The sequence below is a fragment of the Ischnura elegans genome, chromosome 6 (genome assembly GCF_921293095.1).
Source record: "Ischnura elegans chromosome 6, ioIscEleg1.1, whole genome shotgun sequence".
In the NCBI taxonomy this organism is placed as follows: Eukaryota; Metazoa; Arthropoda; class Insecta; order Odonata; family Coenagrionidae; genus Ischnura; species Ischnura elegans.
Window position 1 is genome coordinate 65,789,147 of NC_060251.1, and position 21,243 is coordinate 65,810,389.

The 21,243-nt window shown below is 36.8% G+C and overlaps 1 protein-coding gene across 9 annotated transcripts in view; it reads left to right on the forward strand.

Moving 5' to 3' along the window:
* The window catches only part of LOC124160916 (serine/threonine-protein kinase mig-15), a 246,035-nt gene that overhangs the window by 200,622 nt on the left and 24,170 nt on the right, over positions 1-21,243 (forward strand). For 5 of the 9 annotated variants that reach the window (XM_046537032.1, XM_046537033.1, XM_046537034.1 and 2 more), the window contains 8 exons: positions 577-704; positions 1,242-1,362; positions 2,821-3,065; positions 7,940-7,960; positions 9,090-9,394; positions 12,364-12,407; positions 14,863-14,951; positions 16,660-17,436. In XM_046537032.1, coding sequence (XP_046392988.1) covers positions 577-704; positions 1,242-1,362; positions 2,821-3,065; positions 7,940-7,960; positions 9,090-9,394; positions 12,364-12,407; positions 14,863-14,951; positions 16,660-17,436 — 1,730 coding nt within the window. The remainder of the gene's footprint in view (positions 1-576; positions 705-1,241; positions 1,363-2,820; positions 3,066-7,939; positions 7,961-9,089; positions 9,395-12,363; positions 12,408-14,862; positions 14,952-16,659; positions 17,437-21,243) is intronic. The other 4 variants (XM_046537035.1, XM_046537041.1, XM_046537040.1 and 1 more) reach the window with 3 other exon arrangements.

Sequence of the window (21,243 nt, forward strand, 5' to 3'; positions counted from 1 at the left end):
TTGTTGCGGCATGATTCTGCAGTAGCAAATTACACGAGTCAAAACTTGATGTGTTTCCCATTAAAACAAATTTAAAACCAATTTTGTACCTTTTTTGAATAAATTTATACAAATTTTCAGAGTTTTAAAGCCCTTATGGAAACACCCTGTATTTTATAAGTCCATATTTACTTCCACGTATTTATGTACTTTTGAAACCATTTTAGTGGATGAAATAAATTTTTTGTAGATTTTTATGCTTCATCCGGTAAAATTAGTAATCCTGTTAAATTACTGTGAAGTTTGGAAACTTCTTTCATTTATCATTGCTGTTTAAGTATGCCAGGTGCAGTTCCTACTGCACAAATTTTGCAAAGGGATACCTGTCAACTTCAATTTGACAAATATAACTAGAAAATAGTCTTAAAATGAGTTCAATGAATATGCCTTCATTATGTGTATAAAGGTCAGAGTTGGTTTTCTCTATTAGTTATGTCTTTCATCATTTCAAGCACACCTGCTGATGGTCCTAAAGCAATTGTTATGGAACTGAAGATTTTGATCTCCAGTGACATCTTGGTTTCTGTTTCTTTGCAGAGAGAGAAGACTATCGATACAGTGGGTCGGAGAATGAGGAGGAGGAGCCAGCGGTGGCGGGAGAACCGTCTTCCATAGTACAAGCCCCAGGGGATAATACACTTAGAAGGAATTTCCAACAAATTCAAGTGAGTTTTTCTTCCTTTGATATTTTTCATTTGGCAAACAGCTCTGCTCATCATTTCTATCTTCTGTAGAATCTGAAAAGAGTTATCTGGTTAAAATCCTTCAAGTTTCATCTTATTTTAACCATTCCCTGACCATGATTATTATGAAGAATGCTCAGAATTTGTGCTGCATATATGAACCTGATATGCTCAATTTGCTTGTTTCATCAATTTGTTTTAGTAAGGAATGGTAATAGCTGATATCGTTGGTAAGGATAGAGAATTTTTGCAACTAGGGCTGTGGATGTATGGCTTGTGTGAGGTGGTTTTTCCCTTTCCCATAAGATTAATGCAGAGTATGTTAGTATAAATTGGCTTTTCTCCATGCTCATCTTATGAGCACAGTGGTAAAATTAATCAAGTTAAAACTCTGCACAGACGTAATGCTTATTTTTTTTTGGTCATTCTGAATAGTATCTTGAGATGCTCATTACGGAACCCTTCGTTTGTTTGTGTCCTGATATTGTTTGGTTTTTCTAATGAGAATGCATATTGCAGGAAGGGCGAACGTTGAATAATGAACCCCCGAAGGAGTCTGGGAGAGGAAGGAAAGGAGAGAGGGAAGAGATCCCAGAGCCTGGACCTCCTGCAAGACCACCTATCCCACAGCGTCTTATTGGTGAGTTAACCAGTTACCCTTATGGACTTAGAAAGTGGTCTCCCAGGTACACCGATTTAAAAATTCTATGGTTCAAACCAGTGGTGTAACTATGAGGGGGATGAGGAGGATAATAAGTCTCAGAGAAATAACAAAAATTATGTAAAACTATGGTCTAGTTATGGCATATAATAACTGCACATGCGTAACGTTAAAGATCATTTATTAATATCACGGCCATGAGATGATTCACTGAGTACTGACGGGTGACTGCCAGGCAAGCCCACAGACAAGCCCTGTTGCCTGGGGGGAGGTGTCGCCCCTTTCAGGCCTCTCCATCCATCCCCAATGCATATTCCTAGTTACGCACGCCACTGGTTTAAACAGTGCTCCTGGGCTTTAAGATGTGGATCCTGTAATCCTCTTATCTTAGTCCAAGGGGCGATATTTCGGCTTTCGCTTCTTAGCCAAAAAATCCCATGAGCCGATAATTAGGCTTTAAGTTATGTAATTGTTCCAATTATATTTATGTTGAGAACTTTTGAATGAAAAATCAAGATAAATTTTATTGTTAGTCATTAATGTTATTAGAGAAGAATAAAAAAAATAGCATGTTGATATTTCAAGAAATGGTTTCACAATAATTTTTTCATAGGGCTTATATTTTATTTAAATACCCGTGTTGTTTTTAGCCAATATTGTTCCAAGTAAGTTGCTCTTAATAATATGGAAAAACAGAAAATTTCTTTAGGTCAAGCTTTATTGATAATCAGGGAGTCCTCATTGAATTTGTCATAACATTTCCTGCTGATTAGTGGAAGACTCAGTTTGCCAAAATCCACTCAATAGTTCACCTTATGCAAGCAAATGGTGTTTTTAGTTTCAATGAAAGGAATGATGAGTAAAGTTGAAAAATATATTTGATGCTAATAATGTGGAACTATGTAGTATATGTCCTACCCGTTCTTCTCCTCTACTGATTTGTTGACCTCCTTATTTTGGTGTCCTGTCATCCCAATAGTGTATGGGCTAGAGACCCTAAAGTTGGGAGGCTAAGTCTTTGGGTCTGTTTTTAGTTTTTTTTTTTGTTAGGATGTGAGAATGGCATTTATCATTCATGGTCAAGGTGGTAGGCGATCCCCCAGGGCTCATTAACATTCCTTAGTGTAATGATAAGACACGGTGGGAGATGTGTGGCACAAATTTAGAAGCCTATGGGACATTTACTTTCATTGCAAACATAATTAAAAATTTTTGTGTTAGCCTACAGCTGGAAGTTTCAAGTCAGAATTTCCTTTCCTCTGCCAAAATTATTCTCAAGAAAAGTTCCAAATAAGATTTTGTACCAATTGTAATTGGCTTTGTTACTAATTTTGTTTTTAAGCTGAAGAAACTATGGAACTGAGAACCAATCATCCCTAATAGGATTTTACATCCTCTCTATTTCTTCATGTTTTCTCCATGTTTCTTCATGTATAGTTGTTCCTGATCCCTTGCCGCCATCTCGTCCCTTACCCCCGCCACCAAGAGAGGACCTCCGACAAAAACCCGCAACACCTCCAAGTGGAGGCAGTGGGGGTGCTAATGGCTCAAGTAGCAGCAGTAGTAATATAAACAACAATAACAACAACAATGCACCACTTCCTCATCACCACAGTAACCAGCAACAGCAGCAGCGAAATTCACAAATAGTGTTCAAACCTATGGTACGAAAACCACCTGATGTGAGTGCCAACCTGCATGGCTTCTGCCTTGCTTTTTTTTACTTTTTTCTTTTCATTAATTTTTATAATTTTCTCTTCCTTTGCATACATCGTCCATTGTCGTTTTTCTTAATGAAACATGGACTTCGTCATTTAAAACCTCAATTTTTCAGGAGTTCACTTAGTGGAAATTCATTTGTTATCATTCATTAGGTGATAAATATGAAAAATGAATCCATCATCAATAGTGTGAATTTAGATTTCTTTTCTGCTTAAAGTCCATTGCATATTGTCATTGGGTAGGAGGATGATAGTAGACACGTGGTTTTCAAGTGGGTATGGAAAAGATAATGTTTCTGAGCAACGAAGAAAGGTGAGAAGTTTACAGAGAGTGTTGCTGACTGTTAGCATAAAGGTTGATGAAAGAATTAAATTTCCTAAGGCTGCACTCTTGCTAGGCAAAACGGGGAAGGTTTGGGAAGTTAAGAGAAGATATCAGTGGGAAGAAATACGACAATTTAAACTGAAGGAACTCTAAAAGAAAAACATACACACACACAAGCCCACTCACTCACCTAGAAGATTTTCCATGGGAACAAATTCTGCTTATGTCTCAATTATGCAATCAGGCAAAAAATACAATTGAGGAATTTCTCGTACTGTCTTGATTTTAGGAAATTTTATAGAAAATATTTTTAATTGTTGCGTAAATAATTTGAACAGGGTAAATTGTAAAAAGTGACAGCAAAGGAAGGGGATATTATATGATCAATTTTAATTTATTTTTATGGCTGATATCTTCACTGCATGTAGCTTTAACCCCTCTTTTTCACATGGAATTTTTGTATTGTTATGGTATTTCCATGCCTCGTTCCATTCACTACAAAACTTGTGTTTCAAGCATCAATGACTGTAAGGTGACATTGGCCCTTTATTTGTGAGAATTTAAAGGTGTTCTGCATCATCTAAAGAGTTCAAGGTTTAGAAATTTATGAGAAAGTATGCTAGTAGCACCCTTTTTGAACAATAATTATTGTTTAAATTTTAATATACAAAGTAATCAGGAAATGTAATCAGGAATAATTGATAAATTTATCTAAGAATGTCTAAACCAAAATATCTATTCTCGCTAAAAGTCATCTGTAATTCAAAATGTATATTCAATTTATGGTTATTTTTGGGCATGTAATGTTTTGCATAGTTTAAAGCAATCGATAAAACTTGAGTCTTTAAAAAATTTAAATTTACTATCCATCTGGACTGTATGCAAAGTTAATAATATATTTTGTAAATAGGAATGCTCACATGTGTAGAGTAGAACCTCGATTATCCATTGTTCAATTATCCTCGATTATACATTGATATGCTGCAGAAACCAAACTAAAAATATCCAAGAAAATGCTGGTGATACATTGGATATTTTGTCTCTTTTGATTATCCATTTGTACTTTCCCCTCAATTATGCTGGATAATAATTTGCTCCTCTGTCGATTGCTTTACGGTAAACTTCAGAAGATTTAGGCATTACTGGAGCCCAAAAGACTCATTAAATCTGTTATTGAATTGCTTTGCGGCTATAATTTCCTTATTCTCATGCACACTTTGAGCTAGTATTGGCGCATGGCTTTTTCATTGTTTGTTCTGAAACACAAGTTTTGTAAAAGTGGTTCAATATATAGTTTTTCAGTGTAACGGCCCTTTTAAATTCCAGTGCTTGCTTTTTTATTGACAATTAATATGAAATGCAAAAATGAATGTAATTTTTCTTTGTACATAAGTTCTTACCTTGTACATAAGTCCATGTATTTTTTTTGCTTAGATTCACTGGCTTCATTCATTCTCCATGTTGCTTGGTATTTTTTATTCCATATGCAGTTATCTATTGAAAATGAATATGGATATTCAAGAATATTATCATTTTGGTGCAGTGTAGTTCATCTTTAACCTTGTTAAAACCAATTTTGCACTACTGAAAATGCCAGCAAAGTAGAGTGCCTCATTGACATTATTTATTTTTATAATTTATTCACCAATTTTTTATTATTGCCAACATTGATGTCTATTGTTATGATTTTTATATCTATGGCACATTAGTGAAGGTTTAATTGAAATCAAAACAGCTTAGATTGTAGTTTTTATGATGTATTTTTTCTACACACTATGATCTAAAACAAAATAAAATATAGAATTTACGTGATTGGCTTCAGTTGTGCATGGTTGGTTCTTGTAGGGTCAAAGTGTCACCTACTAGAAATGAATTATAGTGTGAATACATTTATGTGTGTAAATTTGACTCTTAAACACCTGTTCTTGTCCTGCTTTATCACTACCTCCAAGTTACAACTGAATCCTTTTTAATGTTTGATTCAGTACTGCCTGTAGAAAATACACTATCTAGTTCCCTTTTTTACTCTTCAGATGTCACATATGTGTATCCCCATAGGTGTCATAGAAAATTTTATCCTGTCGAATCTATAAGTATTCCAACAAATTGAGCACTTCCACTTTTGCTGCAGCTCAACTGCGGTATTCACAGCTCTCTCATGGTCTCGGAAGGAGGGAAATTTGTGTAGCAATGTCATCATCCATGTTATATTAGGGGCTATGTCATTAGAGGGTATTACATTAGGAATATGTAAATGGTCTAACATTAATATATTTCTCTGGTGGAGCTTTTGGTTGAGATAAAATTTAGTGCTAAAAAATAGATATTTCCAATCATGAATTATTTATCTGTTGAAGTTACCTAAGTTGCCAATAATTGCGCATTTCTTAATGGGACATCGATGGATTAAAATCGATAATGAGAGAAACCTAGGCAAACATGTTGATGCCTGTGGCATTAAATATTCCTCCTGATTGACTTAAAGACTGGCACTTTTCATTGTTACATTCTGCTGCTACTGATAATGAGAAATCAGCATGGACTCTCTCCCATGTCGTATTATGCAATGACTTAGGCATTAGATTTTGAACTCATAAATCAGTTCAAATCCTTCCGCCAAGGATTATTATTGTGGCAGAATTATTTTAAGCAGATATTGGCTATCAATTATTCCTGCTATCTACTTTATGCGTAAGAATCATTGCTCTTTTTTCAATTTTTTTATGCTGACAATTCATATATTTTCTCCAGAAACGAACATCAAATCTTGGCCTAGGAATAGAAATAATGAATGTTTAAAAAAAACATGTTTGAAAACATTGTTTCTTTATCATTTCCTATGTTGTAATCACAAATTTTCAAATATGTCTTTTGGGAAGGTGGGATGGTTAATTTTTTAGCTATTTATAAATACAGCAAACTCCAGATAATCCGGCTTTGGTTTATCCGGGTTGTGGATTGTCCATGCATGATTTTCACGCTCGCTCAATTTTTTCCGCGATCTTTTTAAAAAAAGCGACGAAAAATCATTGGAATCATGGCATTAATTCTAGGATACACCGGGGTTATTATTTGTGTTAGAATCTCCTTCGTAAAACAGAAGCGATCAAGCACTAGCTGCACCTTGTTCCTGTTTTCCAAGCCTCGCAGTGCGCGACCGAGGTCCTTGATCAGGGATACACGTCAACTTGTGCGAGACGTGACTACGCGGCGTGGTGGCTGACAGTGTAGTTTCTGACGTCGAGCAGTGGTTTTGAAGCATTCGTGCAAACCACTTTTTTGTATCCATGATCACACAGCCCCGGATGTGTGGTTTTCGAAACCAGGCCTTACATGGAACATTAACACGTTGCGTACCGGGCTATTTAAATTCCTAGGAACGCCGTTTTTGGGAAATATGTGCCTATTAGGGCGTAATGCCTTTTGTTTAAACCTGGTTAAAAAGCTAATGTTTAGAATATAACTTTACCCAATCAAACATTATTATGCATCAATTCATTATGAATAACTATCAACAACTGAAAACGTACTAATGAATACGTATTGTACACTTTAAAATTGTTTAGGTTTACGTGCCTAAATAATGAGAATCTTCGTCATCCATCCAGAACGTTTGGGAAAAAAATGACGAGAATTCTCGCCATCCGTATGCAACGTGTTAATAATACGAGTACAACCATGTTATCGCCGCTAAAAAGATGGCGAACTGGCGAAGAAAGCTCCCAATGAGTCCAGGAAGCACTCTAAAATAGCAGAATAATGGCATAAATAATAATAGAATGTGTGCCTCACGTAAATTATGAACATTACAAAAAATTTAAGAGAAAGTTTGGATTATCCGTGTTTTTCGATTATTCGTGCCGTCTCTCCCCATCATTAGCCTAGATAATCGGGAGTGTACTGTACCTATTTATATCCATTGACAGGGAACAAATGGAATTTTTTTTTTTTTTTTTTTTTTTGACTCATTATTTTCCGGCGTGCATCAGCCTATTTATTTACTTATAGGAAGATTTTTTCCTTTTTTCCTAACTATAGACCTTAAAAATTAAAAACTGCAGTATTTCCAGTTTTTATTAGGCTAGCTGACTGTGTTTAGTTGTTAGTTATGGCAAGCTAAGATTTCTCTTAATCCTTATTTTGAATGTCATTTGTAAAATGCTATATGGTAGGATAGTCGTGTGTGTGACCATAGTAACTTTAATACTGCAGGAGATGTGTATGTTGATTTGAATTTCCCACTTTCAGAGACCGTAAGAAAGGTATAAATACCAGTTTCAATTCGTGGCTAAAATCATGCCACACAAAAGCACTTAATTCTTTGAAATACTTTTGGATTCAACTTTACAGGTACCATTATGTTCACATTACTATGTAGCACTAAAAGTATCTTGCTTTAAGCCTTTTAATAGCCACTTTTGTGGAAGTCATAGGCCTTTTATTACATTTTTATTTAGCTGGCTTTATGTAAGCTTAACCTAATTCTCTTCCTTATTTTATTTATTTAAAGCTCCCGCCAAGAAGACCAGAGGTAGGCATTCCTTCTTACTTTTTCATATTTGGGTGTGATTTACCAGTAAGGTAGGATAACTATGATTGTCTTTGGCACTGATTGTAGTTGTAGTTATTAATATTTGTGTATAGCCATGGATATCATGGTGCATGTCAAATTGGGTGTATAATGGAGTTATTACGTCACTATTCAACAAAAGCCTCTCTTTTGAGTTCAGGTAAGTCGTGGAAGTTAACTTCACATAACACAATTACAAATTCTCTCACCTCCATCCTTGGAGTGCTATAGAACTGAAGTTATGTATCTTTATTTTCATGTATTCTGCCACTAATGCAGAGGAATCCAAATTTAAAGGATTTTGTTAGGGAACCATGAGATAATAATTTTAATATCATAATTTGTTTAAAAAATTGCCTTAGTTCTCTTGCCATGGTTGTTGTTTAAAATCTTTGTTTCTTGAAGCAATAGTTTTATTGGTCTGAGCCTTCAGTTAGTCAGTAAATTTTGATTTGAAGAAAGATTTTCAATATTTGATGAAAAGTCTGCTTTATTTAATGCTTTTAAGTATTCTTTTCTGGCATATCTTCCATGAGACAAGGCACTGCAGTTTTTCTTTTTGCATATACAAGTTCTTTTTCCTATCTGTGACATTTAGTGGGGTTTTTGCCATTAAAAATAATTCATCCATTGGTGTCTCTTTATTTTACTGCAGACTATTTGTATAATTTACTCCTTGTATTTTATGAATTGAATCATTTCTGAATCGTCAGATGTGCTTCTGAACATTAAGTTTCAGATTTTCTAATTTCATCCTTGAGCCTGGTAGCGTAGTGGGTAGAGCGCTTGACTGCTGACGTATGAGTCCCAGGTTCAAATCCTGGGTGGAGCCTTTTTACATAATAAATAAAGTTCTCGAAGTGTAAGGTGGCATGGGCTGAGTCACTGGCCCCCTTACCCTGAATGTGAAATCCACACGGCTGTAGCTAAGTCTGGGTTGAGCTCTACCCTCACCTATTAAAATCAACCTTTCATGAATAAATGATGGAACAGACCAGTCCTTACCATAAGATGGATAGGTGCAAGAAAAATTTTGCTTGTGAGGAAGATTTGTCTGCTTCAAACGACCCCTCTCATCATCACCATTTAGGACTTGGACATGTTGGCTGCCCAACTGAATGAGCTTGGTGTCGGTCACGGTGGGGGCAGTGGAGGAGGTCACGAGAGGGGAGTAGGTCACCAAGAGAGGTCCAGGGCCAACGGGAAGGCATCGGAGGCACCAGTGGCCAGCAGTGTGGTGGTGCCTTCGTCCTCTGGCGTGGGGTTGGTGAGTGGTGCTGGTGGCACAGTGCCTGCTGTCATTGATGGCGATAGTGACAGTGACGAGGAAGAGGAGGTGGGCCGCGGAGCTCGGAATGACGGAACACTACTGGCTAGTGATCCACCCAAGCCCCTGTAAGTGGTAGAGTTGGATGCTGATGGCACCCAAAATATTTGAAGCTAACTCATGATTTTGCTTACTGTATAACACACTAGTCAGACTTGCCTAAAGCAAATCAATTACATTTGTTTTTGTGATTCATTTATGCTGAATTGATTGTATTGAGTTGCTAAAATTTACTGAAGTTGCAGAAGATAGGTATTCGATGTATGCCATGCTTTTTTGTGATTCAGCCTTTTACATATTTATCATTTCGAATGGATTTAAAGTTGTATTATTTGTTTAAAATCAAAGTCAGGCAAAGTATTAAGGATGAGTCATATTTTTCAGTACCATCCTGTCTGCATGGTGAAATGATAGAAGTCAGTCTTTTCAGACAAGTCTGACTTAAGTAGTACATAATCAGCATTGAACAGCTTAGTTTCTATCAAAATTTCGTAAAATAATCATTAAATCATGTGATTTTTTTGATTTGATGACCTGACATAGTAGTGGGCATAATTAGCAGTAAAATGCTACGGAGAACATGTATATACAGTATATACAGTGGCGGCTGGTGGTAATTTATCTAGGGTGTGCATTAGAGCAGACATAGGATGATTTAATTATATTATGTTAATCCTAATCCATGAGCGTCATATTTCGTCGTAATAGAATTCATAGCAAGCAAAACATATCACTGGTACACTCTACCCTTAAAATTGCATGAACAGAAATAATATTAGCATGTATGAAAATAATTATTCTCAACACACCTTTACAAGTGACGGTAGTTGAAATTCATTTTCTTTTCCTTACACCCTATGAGGAAGTAGTGTAGAAAAAGGCTATACAGATGGCTCTGTAGACGGACTAGGATCCTGGGCGCAGGTAGTGTAGGTGGCGGCTACACCACTACACTACCTGCTAGTCAGTCACCAAAAACATGCGCGTGCGCATTCGCATGGTTTTGAGTCTGCTCCCATCGCCCCTTTGAACAGCACATACCCCCCCGCTTACCTCGTCCCGCCAGAGCTCCCTCAAGCGATCGCACAGACCGAAAATGCGCCCGGCATGTTGCCACGGGATCGCACACTTGTAGAGCGGTGAATTCGAAAAGGAGATAGCTGTAGCGTTCGGAGGCTCATGTTTCTTGCATATGCAGACAGTACTTTTATCCTTCTCGTTGCAAAGGAATAGTTTTCTTTTATAATTTATTCATCTTTGGGTGTGCACTTGCTAACATGCGTATACGCACGCGCCGCCACTGAGTATATACACCTTTCTCGAACCCAAATATCGAATTCGAATATTAAATCATAGCTCGAATATTCGAATATCACGAATTTCGATTACCTCGAATACTAGAATTATATTAAAGCAAAGCAATTATAGCAAAGCATATTAAATGTACGTTTCTTCGTCTATTTCATATGATGAATTATAAAATAAAAAGGTATGCAGTGGAACCTCGATCTATCGTTTTTCAAGGGGATGGACGAAAAAAACGATGAATGCGGGAATCTTTGACTAGGTTGCCTATGCAGCAGGAAACTCAGGATTTTTGCGCTTAATTGTGATTTCCTTTATAGGATTCAAACAGGAATTTAGCTGATTAATGGAATATTTTAATCTTATGGAAAAAATTTGGGCACATAGTTGATTCAAATAACATCTCTTTCAAATATCCTAAGGGAACACACCACCTCACAAAGAAATGATTGCATGCCGTCTCGGCATTTACACTGCTGCAATGGATTTCTGTCTGATGTATACATTCTTATCTACCAAACACCATTTCAGCGGCATGCCCATCTAATATTCGGCTTCATCCAACTTCTTATTTTCACAAGGTAGCTCGCTCTACCCCCACTCCTACTGTCAAGTGCTAGTGGACAATCCGAGGTGTTTTGCAAAATACACATGCTTCTCCGCCGGATTTTCTTCAATTATTTTCAGTCCATCTTTGGAAGTTCTCACGAGATAAGCAGATGATGCAGGGAGAAAGCAAATATCCTGAGAAAATATCCCTTTGTCTGTGACTGTGACAATAGAGATTTATAGCATAACTCATAAATTGTAACTTGATGTATGTTTTCAGAAAAAAAATACCACATCAACTTCTGAGTAGCTCAGCTGCGAGGATATCAAGTTTCGCGAGAATGCTAAGTCTCCGTCATATTTTGACATTTATTTCCTTGCATAAAATGCTTAAATAAAGTCAGAAATATGTCGTGTTTGGTCTTATTCTTTTTTAAATTACGCGCACATTACTAATATTTCAATCCAATAAAGGTGTAATATCAATTGGTAAAAGTCATTTTTAGATACCTTTTGGGCTAATAGATGACTCATGCAGCAGTTGACCTCCAGAAATGGGGAACTTCAAAGCAGGTAGGCAGTAAAAGGTCAGTGGGGGAGAAAGAGGGGTGGGTGAAACACGACTCTATTATTCTCATGTAACTTGATATTTTCATTTGAAGCATTTGATTTATGGTCTTCGAACCCTGTGCAAGCTGGGGCCTTTTGTTTGATTTTGGAGAGGAGGAAAGCGTCGTTACTATCCCATGGGCTCAGAGGTTCCTCTGGTGGGGGAAACCGGTGATTTTCGAATTTTTTCACCAGTTTATTTTCGGTTCCCCACGTCGAACCCTTTTCACCGCTCTAATCCGTGAATTTGATGTAGTTTGTCAACTTGCCTAAAACGGTGCTGCATGCACTAAACAACTAGAGTTTTCTACATTTTTCCGAGTCAACTACCAGCGTCGTGGGTGCAACAGTGTATGGCACGAAATTCAAAGTATTCGAGGTATTCGAGAGCATACCATTAGCATAATTATTCGAGATCTCGAATATTGAATACTTTCTAGTATTCGTGGATACTATTCGCTCATCTCTAGTATAAACATATCAAGACCAAGAACCATGTAGTGATTCATAAATTCTGTTATTTGCATTTTCATAAGTAATTTTATAAGTTAAACATGTTGTTTTCTCTTTACAGTCCATTGGACAACAGTCAAGGCCAAACCATGGTTATACACGAAGGTAAGAAAAATGAAAGTTACTATTGCAATATCAGTACTTTAATTTTAATTAAAAAATGAATTTAGGACATTCTTCTCAATTCCTCATACATTTTGCATTCATCGGCTCAACATTGATATTTCTTAAGAATTTATCAGTTCCTATTCTCGATTCCAACTTTTCAGAACCCAGAGCTAAAGAATCGAAGTCAATTTTGAAGTCTTTTATACTTGAAGGGATTAAATAACATTATTACCTAGGTTCTTAATATGTAAATGTACTTCCACTTGTAATTTTGAATAATTTAGGCAATTTATCTTAACCTGTTTCGTATTTATTTGTATTTTATATTTTATATGAGTTCAAACATTAAGTAGAAGCTTACAAGCATGCCAGATCACTAACATGCAGTATTTCATTGTGCTGGAGGAAAGTGAAATAACATACTGTATAAGTTTTTTTTTCATAGTGAAAACATTTAAGCTATTGAAATGTGACTAAACATTGCATTTCAGTTTAATAATACTTATATAAGTACATGTCTTTTGAACATTTCAAAATCTGCTATGACAGTTTTCACAAAGGAAAACGTCACTTGAGTCCCTATGATGTTAAGATGTCGTCCAAATCTTTGCCAACAATTATATTTTAGATAATTTTTTGAGGCAGATTTTTTAATGAAAAAGTTGGGGTCGTACTGAAGTTAAATTTGTTATTTTATAACATATAAAAATGAATCATCTGTGTGTTTTTTATATTATTTATTTAAAATAAGGTGTTTTTAAAATGTCCTAAACCACTTATTTCAGTTTTATACCTGCCCCTTAAGAGTTCAAAACTGTCCATAGCTGATGGAAAGTGTCTTTCCTATAATGTGAAGTGCCTTTCCTATAATCTTTCCACATGTTTCCCTATTCAAGCATTATTTTCATTTAGAGGAATGAAGTGTTTGTTGAGGCTTGCATGTAATTTGAAACTGATAAAAATACTTATCTTTTATATAATAATAACATTTTTTCACCTGTCGCTGCCATGATAAATTAATATTATTGTTCGAAAGAGACTTCGCATAATGAAAAAATAGCCTAACTCAATGTACAAGACATTCATATTTGGATGTGTGTGTGAGGATCACTGTTGTGTTTTATACTACCATGTTTAGAATGCAAAGACCAATATTTTCAAACAATTATGCAGGAAGTATCTAAATTTTACTCTATTCAAGTTTTTTTTCCTTCAAAATCAACTCCTGTAATTGTGATAATGTTTTCACCATTGGCAATGTTTGCAATTTACCTGTAAAGAGCATTTAAGTGCACAATAGCTTATGATTCAGTTGGCATTGGGATGAGGATGCAACCTCACATGTCCTAAATAGTGAATGTCATTGCAGGTGGAGGAGGAACTCCTACCATTGGATTTTCAGTTTTGGCTAGGTATTACCACTGTGAATCCTCTCATTTGTTCTGCCTTAGTTTACTAACTATGTAGTACTGTTTTGAGATCAATTGCCTTCACCGTAATCACTTTTCATCACTCATAAGATTGGTTTGACTCAGATCTCCACTCTATACTCCTTTCAACTAATCTTTTCACGCCAACATACAGTGAAACCTTGATTTTACATTCCCCCATTATACATTTTCCCTGATTTTGCACAGTTTTTATCGGGTCCCAAACAATACTGCCTTTAAACAATGATACTCTATTTTACAATATCCTCAATTTTGCACTTTTTTTAAGTGGTCCATTCAAAAGTGTAAAATAGAGGTTTCACTGTAGTTCTTCTCTTTAAGCCTTCATTTCCTACTTTTAGATTGTATCCCTGGCTTTCCTTTTCCATTCTTGCCATCCACGTGTCCCTTGAAGGTAATATTTGTTTGAAATTATGTACTTGGTGTATAGCGGTGAGCTTCTTTTCTCTCCCCTTCTTCTTTAATTTTCTACTTAACTCATATTCATTTGACCTTCATCATCCTTCTGTGGCACCACGTTTCATAATGTTTTGACAGTGATTTGTCTGCTTCTGTCATTGTAAATGCCTTGTAAAGGAGCATGCTCAAGATCAATGGGGTATCTAGGAATATGCTTTGTGGGAGAATGAACGGGGACCCCCGCCCAGGCAACAGGGGGCCACGGGGTTAGTCACCTGTCGGTATTTATTGACTAGTTTCATTTCCATTATATCAATAAACTGGTCGAATATGTCAAAACTAGACTATTTTTAATAATACTTTTATTTCTTTGCGGCTTTGGGGGGGATCTATCCCCCTAATCCCTCCCCACTGCTCCAGATGTAAGTCATAATAAACTGTTACCTTACTTCAAAGCTTATTAGCGCCTATTAAGTCGTTTCATTGTCATAAGGGTAAGGCTCCTCTCCTCTCTCTTAGTACTTCCTTATTGCTCACTCAGAAATGATTTTTGTGTGCTAATGGTGGATTTTCTCCTTTTTTATTTGTGTCTGGCACTTCAGGTGCGTCATCCAGTGGTGCTCCCAACAGGCCTCTTCCACCGACACCAGACGAGGAGGAGAGTGGGGAAAGGACTCTGGTGATGAAGAGGGTGAGTGACTGTCCCCTATCTGTTGATTTGCACGCTAGTGCTTTCTCCCGTTTGTATCTGGTTTCTTCCATTGCTGTTCCACTTTTCATACAATTCATTCCTCACCATGCCTCACATCAGAATACAATTCCATTTTTTCTCACGTTTTAAATTTGGTCCAGTCACTTTTTTTATTATATTGATTATTATTAATATTATTATTTGAGTTTGTGTATTTATTTTAAAATTATTGTTCATTTTTTATTTTAACGATTCATATTGCCCAGGGAAAATGAAGGGGCCAGTTCATAAATCTTTTAAGAAAACATTAGAATTAAAAATAAATATGTTATGTACTAAATAACTGAATTAAGCAGTGATTATCTTTTCTGAGGATGTGTTATGATCTATCCTAATTCTATGCTGAAAATTTTTCTAAAACTTCAAATTTTTAGTTTCTATTTTAATTTCAGTCTGTTAATTTGCAAGGATAAACTTTTTGCTCATGCTTCTGAGTATGACTTGAAAATGAAGGCAGAAGTATTTCAAATGTTTCTGTAAGAACTTATAGGGACCATTGTGCTTGCCTACAATTGGAAGAAGTTTGAAAGTATCCTTAATGGATGTTTGCAAATGTAGTTTGGATTCGGTGAGATAAATTTGTGAAATAGAAAGTAGGTCTCTCTTGTTAATATGTGTAGCATTACAAAAAAGGAAATTCAGTAGATTAGCTAAAGTAATATAAATTTTGTACCAAGTATTTTCTGATACTCTAAGCTACATTAGGGTATTTAGTAGCTACTAAAACAGCTATTCATTAGGATGAATGGTATTTAATATTTATTTTAAATCTTGTGTCCATGTATTTATTTTTTCATATTTTTTTAATTACAGTAGTTTATATTCATTTGTTCTAATTGTATTTTCACATTTTATCACCTCTGGATTGGGATTATTTAGCACTCTTTCTCTTTTTCTTTTCCCTTACTTTAAATCATAATATTTTTTAATTACACCCAGTTACTTGCTAGGGAATGGTGGTGGGTAGACATGTTAAGGCCTCACTATCTCATTATTTCCCAGCATACACATGACACCCTCATTTATTCACACATACTCATTGAATTGGAAAAGTGCTATGTGTACGCTTATACGTGTATTGTGAAGGTGGATGGAACTTTCTTTCCTTGATTTCCACTCTTCAGTCAGAAAAAAAACTGCTGAAACATAAAAGCTACTCCCATAGAAACTTTACCCATAGTTCCATACCCATAACATGTGTCACAGGTGGTATTTTTGGCTTGTGCAGAGAATATCCTGCGTTTGGTTAGAATGAGCTTGCTTTCATAGTGCTTCATCTGTTATGATTGCGCGTATCCTGAATCGTTACCCACACTACATTGCACTGGTAGTTGGCATCATTCGAATTACCATGTACTGCTAGGTCTTAGAATTGAGATGATTGTTGTAGTGATTATTTCCAACTCATTGAACATACACATCACGTAGAGAGAAGTGAGCCTGATAGCCATTGGTGGGTGGGAGGGCATGGAGGAGAGCCTTATAGCATGGGTATGCACCATTAGAGAGCAAACGAGGAGAAGGCAGCTGCATTGTGCACAGTTCCAAACATGTGAAAGATCCCAGTGCAGCTGTGTGTGCGCGCGCTTGTGGGGAAAGAAAGAGAGAAAGAAAGAGGAAAGCAAATGGTTGGATATTCTGCCTACAGAAGGAAGTTCCGCAGACTCAGCAGCAGAAACTACAGCGTGCGAAGCAGAGGCACTCTGACATTGATGAGCACCTCCTGAGGGAGTGGGACATTAAGAGGTTTTTTCAAGGCCTCGGCGGGGACGACCACGCTCACGCTCCAGGGGTTGTGGCCAAGGACAAAGACTCAGGAGAGGTGAACTTGCGGAATGGCACGGCTGGCAAGCGGTCAGGAACGGCAAAGAGGAAGACGACGGTCGAGGAAGTACGGTTAGACCCCCAGTTCAGGAGGGAGGAGACGGGGCGTGGGTCGCAGCGATCCCAGAAGCGCCCCTCGTCCCACCGGCGCAATGACTCAGACTCGAGAGTCCCCGGCTTCCGAAGGGAGTCGACGGACTTCTTTCCCCGTCGCTCGACTGCACTCATAGACGGTGAGACTGGAAATTTGGCGGGAGAGACTCGTGGGGGTTTGTTGTTTCGGTCAGGCCGAGCAGGCAGTGGTCGTGGTGGGGAGCCAGTGCTCACGGGGTTTGTGAGGGGGGCAGGTGATGCGCTGGGAGTGTCGCCCATCTCTCCGCCAAGGGCGAGCGAAGCCCCGGAGCCTTGGCCCCGTCGGAGGGAGAAGACTGACGGAGATTTGTGGGCACCAAGGCGTCGCGTGGAATCAGCCGCTCAAGCATCGGCGCAGTCGTCTCAGACGCCCCAGCAGCCTGTTGATGCACCCTCCTTTTCTTACACCTCCCAGTCCTCTTCATCCTCTTCCTCAACGAATACTGCCCCAAGGAGGGAGGGAACGCAGGTTAGTGGCTAGCAGTGGGTCGGCAAAGTAGATTTTAATTTGTTGCAAATTGGTTTTGTCCCTCATAAGTGTGGAAATTCCTAAGTTGTAATTATGTGGTGCACAAAGAGAGATTTGGATTTCATATTTCTGTGGTGGAGGGTATTTTTTTTACTTGTGAATAATGAAATTAATATCCTATAACAAAATGTTCTCTTACCAATAATTTGGAGTCTTATCCTGGTATGGTTTTAAAGAATGGTGTGAAAGTCAAAGATTAAGATTTTCCGATTAAAAATATTCATTTTGAATATGTTATTTGCTAATTGTAATTCTTTTATAAATAGACATAATGAATGATACAACTTTTTTGAGAGCTAGATGAGGATTCAATGCTGTGTTCTGAGTTTGGTTGGTTTGCTGGTTATGTAAGGAAGGAAAGGAAATAACTGCCTTCCATCAGATCATGTGAACTTGGAAGTCATGGGAATCAAGCTGAAGATTCACCATTTTTATTAACAGTGGATCCATGTATTGTTGATTGTAATAGGGTTTGATAAATGACAACAAGCAAAATTTTCCTATTTTGATTTGTGCTGACTTCCAAGAAGTATTTATGGCAAAAAATTGAGGGCCCTTTTGCAGATGAGTTGATGAGATTATGAACTCCTTTTGAGCAAGTCACCACTTTTCAGCTATTTCTTTGTTCCTTGCAATCAGTGGTGTAGCCAATGGGGGTGCTGGGGGATCCGGACCCCTCCTCCATCCCAAAATATGAAAACAATTATTTTCCTTCATAAAAGAAAAAATATTGAAAAATCATGAATTTACAAAATATTTCTTCAGATAATAAAGTTTTTTTCGATCATGAAAAGTGTTAAAATTAGTTCAGAACCCTCGACTTAGTACCCTGTTTTCCTAAAATTTTTCCCCCTGGTTTTGGATCCCTCGTTCCCCTCTCCTCTCCCTCTCCCCGAATGAAATTCCTAGCTATGCCACTGCTTGCAATTGTCTTGCATTCCTTTAGCAATTCCTTCCTTCAATGATCGATTCTTCCTGAACAAGTTATTGAGCCAAAACTCTAACTTTGGCACCAACCAATGAAAAGTGGGCTGTAATTTAATGTTTTCTTTATTTTCTAAGTTTTGAGAGATTGGCTGATTGTTTTTTTTTGTTGCAGTTCATCTTTCCCTCCCCTGCACCAAACTCTCTATGAATTTAGATTTCAGGTCTGACAAGGGAAGCCCTTCAAGTGTCACCACCAGATCTCTTTGAAATTTTGCTAGGTGATGGGAAGTGGATACTCATGAGATGTAGTTTTTGGTTTCAGCCAGCAATGCTGAGTATTTTTGGAGATACATGCAGTGGAATGTACCAGAAAACACTTAAATTTATGCCTCTTGAAGTACAACTGTACACCACCAATGCTCTTTAATCCAGCAACGGTATATAAGGGTCTATTATTGTGCTGTGTGTTGTGTACATTTTGGTGGTTTCTGGTACTTTCCCTCGCTAATTTCACGCAAAATATTGAGTGCTGGTGGCTGTAATCACTATACCTCATAGGTATTCATTTCTTATCATAAGGCAAAATTTGAATGAGATGTGGTGGTGACAGATGCAGGACTTTCCATTGGAGGAAATAACCCCATTTTAGTGATTCAAAAGTGTAGCCATAAGAGAATATCTTGCTTCATGTTGCAGGACGTATGCCTATACCATGGGCCTCCTCAGATTCTGTGGTTTCTAAGCTTTAAAACCATACTAGAGGTTTGACCGAGTCTTATAAGTTTTAATAATAACATGGTAACTGGTGGATGGGGAAGATGGTATTTACCAATACTGTGGTGTTTGTTCAAGCCTATCATTACCCTTCTCCACTGAAAATTGATTTCTTATGCCTTGTGACTTATTCTGTGCATCCTCATTGCTGGTGCTAATTTTTGTCTAAATTTGGGACTTCCTTCTTTAAAGTGTCTTTTAGGGTTATAATTTAGGGCTATGTGTTCTTTAATTCTTTAATAATTCATGTGGAAATAGTCCAAGTTTCAATGTCTACTTTTTTCTTTTTCTGTATTGCTGTACCTCCCTCTCTCTTATCTAACCTCCTCTGGTATTTTCACTATATCAATTTTGATACCCATGTGTAAACTCTTGATCATTTTTGACAATATGAATAATACTTTTTATGCTAAATAGTATATCATCAGTTTTTATTTTTTTCAATATGGGACAAAAGTAATGCAACAGTTGGCCTCTGTTATTCACTCAATACTTGTCCTAATGGGGACATACAGCTATACTAAACATTTCCCTAATTATTTAAAGTTACATTTAACTTTTGGAAATGTGTAAGAATGTCCTTTCTAGCTCCAGTAATGTTCCTGTTATTGGTAAAGAAGGCATCAAAACTTTTAATGCAATTCAGTGATCATGTGCCATCATTATGATTGGTATTTTGTTGTAAAACTATAGTGATATCCTATAAAGCTAGTCCGTAATTGGTATAAATTCAATTGAAATCAGTTAAATTTCAAATTTTTACTGTGCTGTATGCATATGATAAAATTAATTTTCTCTTTTATCAATTCTACCAAATTTATCATCCTATATTCATAATCTTTTCTTAAATCTCTTTTTCCGAGCCATAGAGAGTGAGTTTGGAATTGATGGGGATTTTAGGAGCTAATCAGGTTTTATTATGCTTGGGTGTATATTTCTAATATGCTTTGCCATCTGTGCTTCTGCTAAAACTTACTAATTTTGACACTTGTGTATAAAAGTGTTTGGGATGATTAAAATGCAGTGCTTGGAGTGGAATTGAAGTTTTCAAGTTTGTGCCTCTTCACTCAATTGCAAATATTGGTATGCACTAACTTTCTGTTTCAATTTCAAAAGAGCTGTTAAAGTCAAATTTTTCTTCGATGCCCCAATATTATTGTCTTCAAAAATTCATTAAAAATATTCTAAATTTTGTTCACAAACACACTTCAAAAATTAGGAAAATTGTAGTTGAAGTTGTAACTTCATTGCTTGTATTACCCACTGTGAAATCCTGAAGGCTGAACACTTGAACAGCTGATTTGCTTCAGTCAGTGGCATAATTCATTCATCTTTATGCTGCCTTGTTTATGAGTTACCTTTCTCAGTGACTCTTCAAAAGCCTTATTGCATTTGTCTTTGGGCTTTATTTTTGCTTAAGAAAATAGTGTACCTTATTTTCATCTCAATCATTAGCATAATGTTTCTTTCTGTTTCCCTTTCTCTATTCATGTCAATCCTTAGTATTTTCTGTTTTATACTTTTTGGGGTTAATTAAAAGCGTAGTGCCCTAAAATCATGACAATTCTACAATTTTTAGGTACTCCTATGATACATATTATTTCAATCCCACAAAAATATCTGCTATTAAGTAGTGAGGTTTTTATTTTAGAATGGATGTAAAAAGTAGTGAACTGAGTTATTAGCATTGATTTGTAACCTGTAAAACCTGCCCACAACATGCGGCTCCCTCCTTCCACCTTGCCTGGCTACTAACCCATGCAACATTTTTCTCTCTACATCTGTGTGCATGAAAGCCATGTGTGAAATTATAAACATGGCTTAAACACCTGGGTGTCCAGATTTCTTGGTGTTTGAACAATGTATCTCAACCAATGCTGGGCAGAATATGAAAGATGATACAAGCACAAAATGTGTGGCACACGACACAATATTTCCTTGGAGAAGAGGAGTGCTTGCAAAAGTAAAACATCACCGTTACTGTGACATGAAAGCAGTGGAGTACTTTATATTTTTTAGAAAGAAGGAAAATTCTGACTCGATATG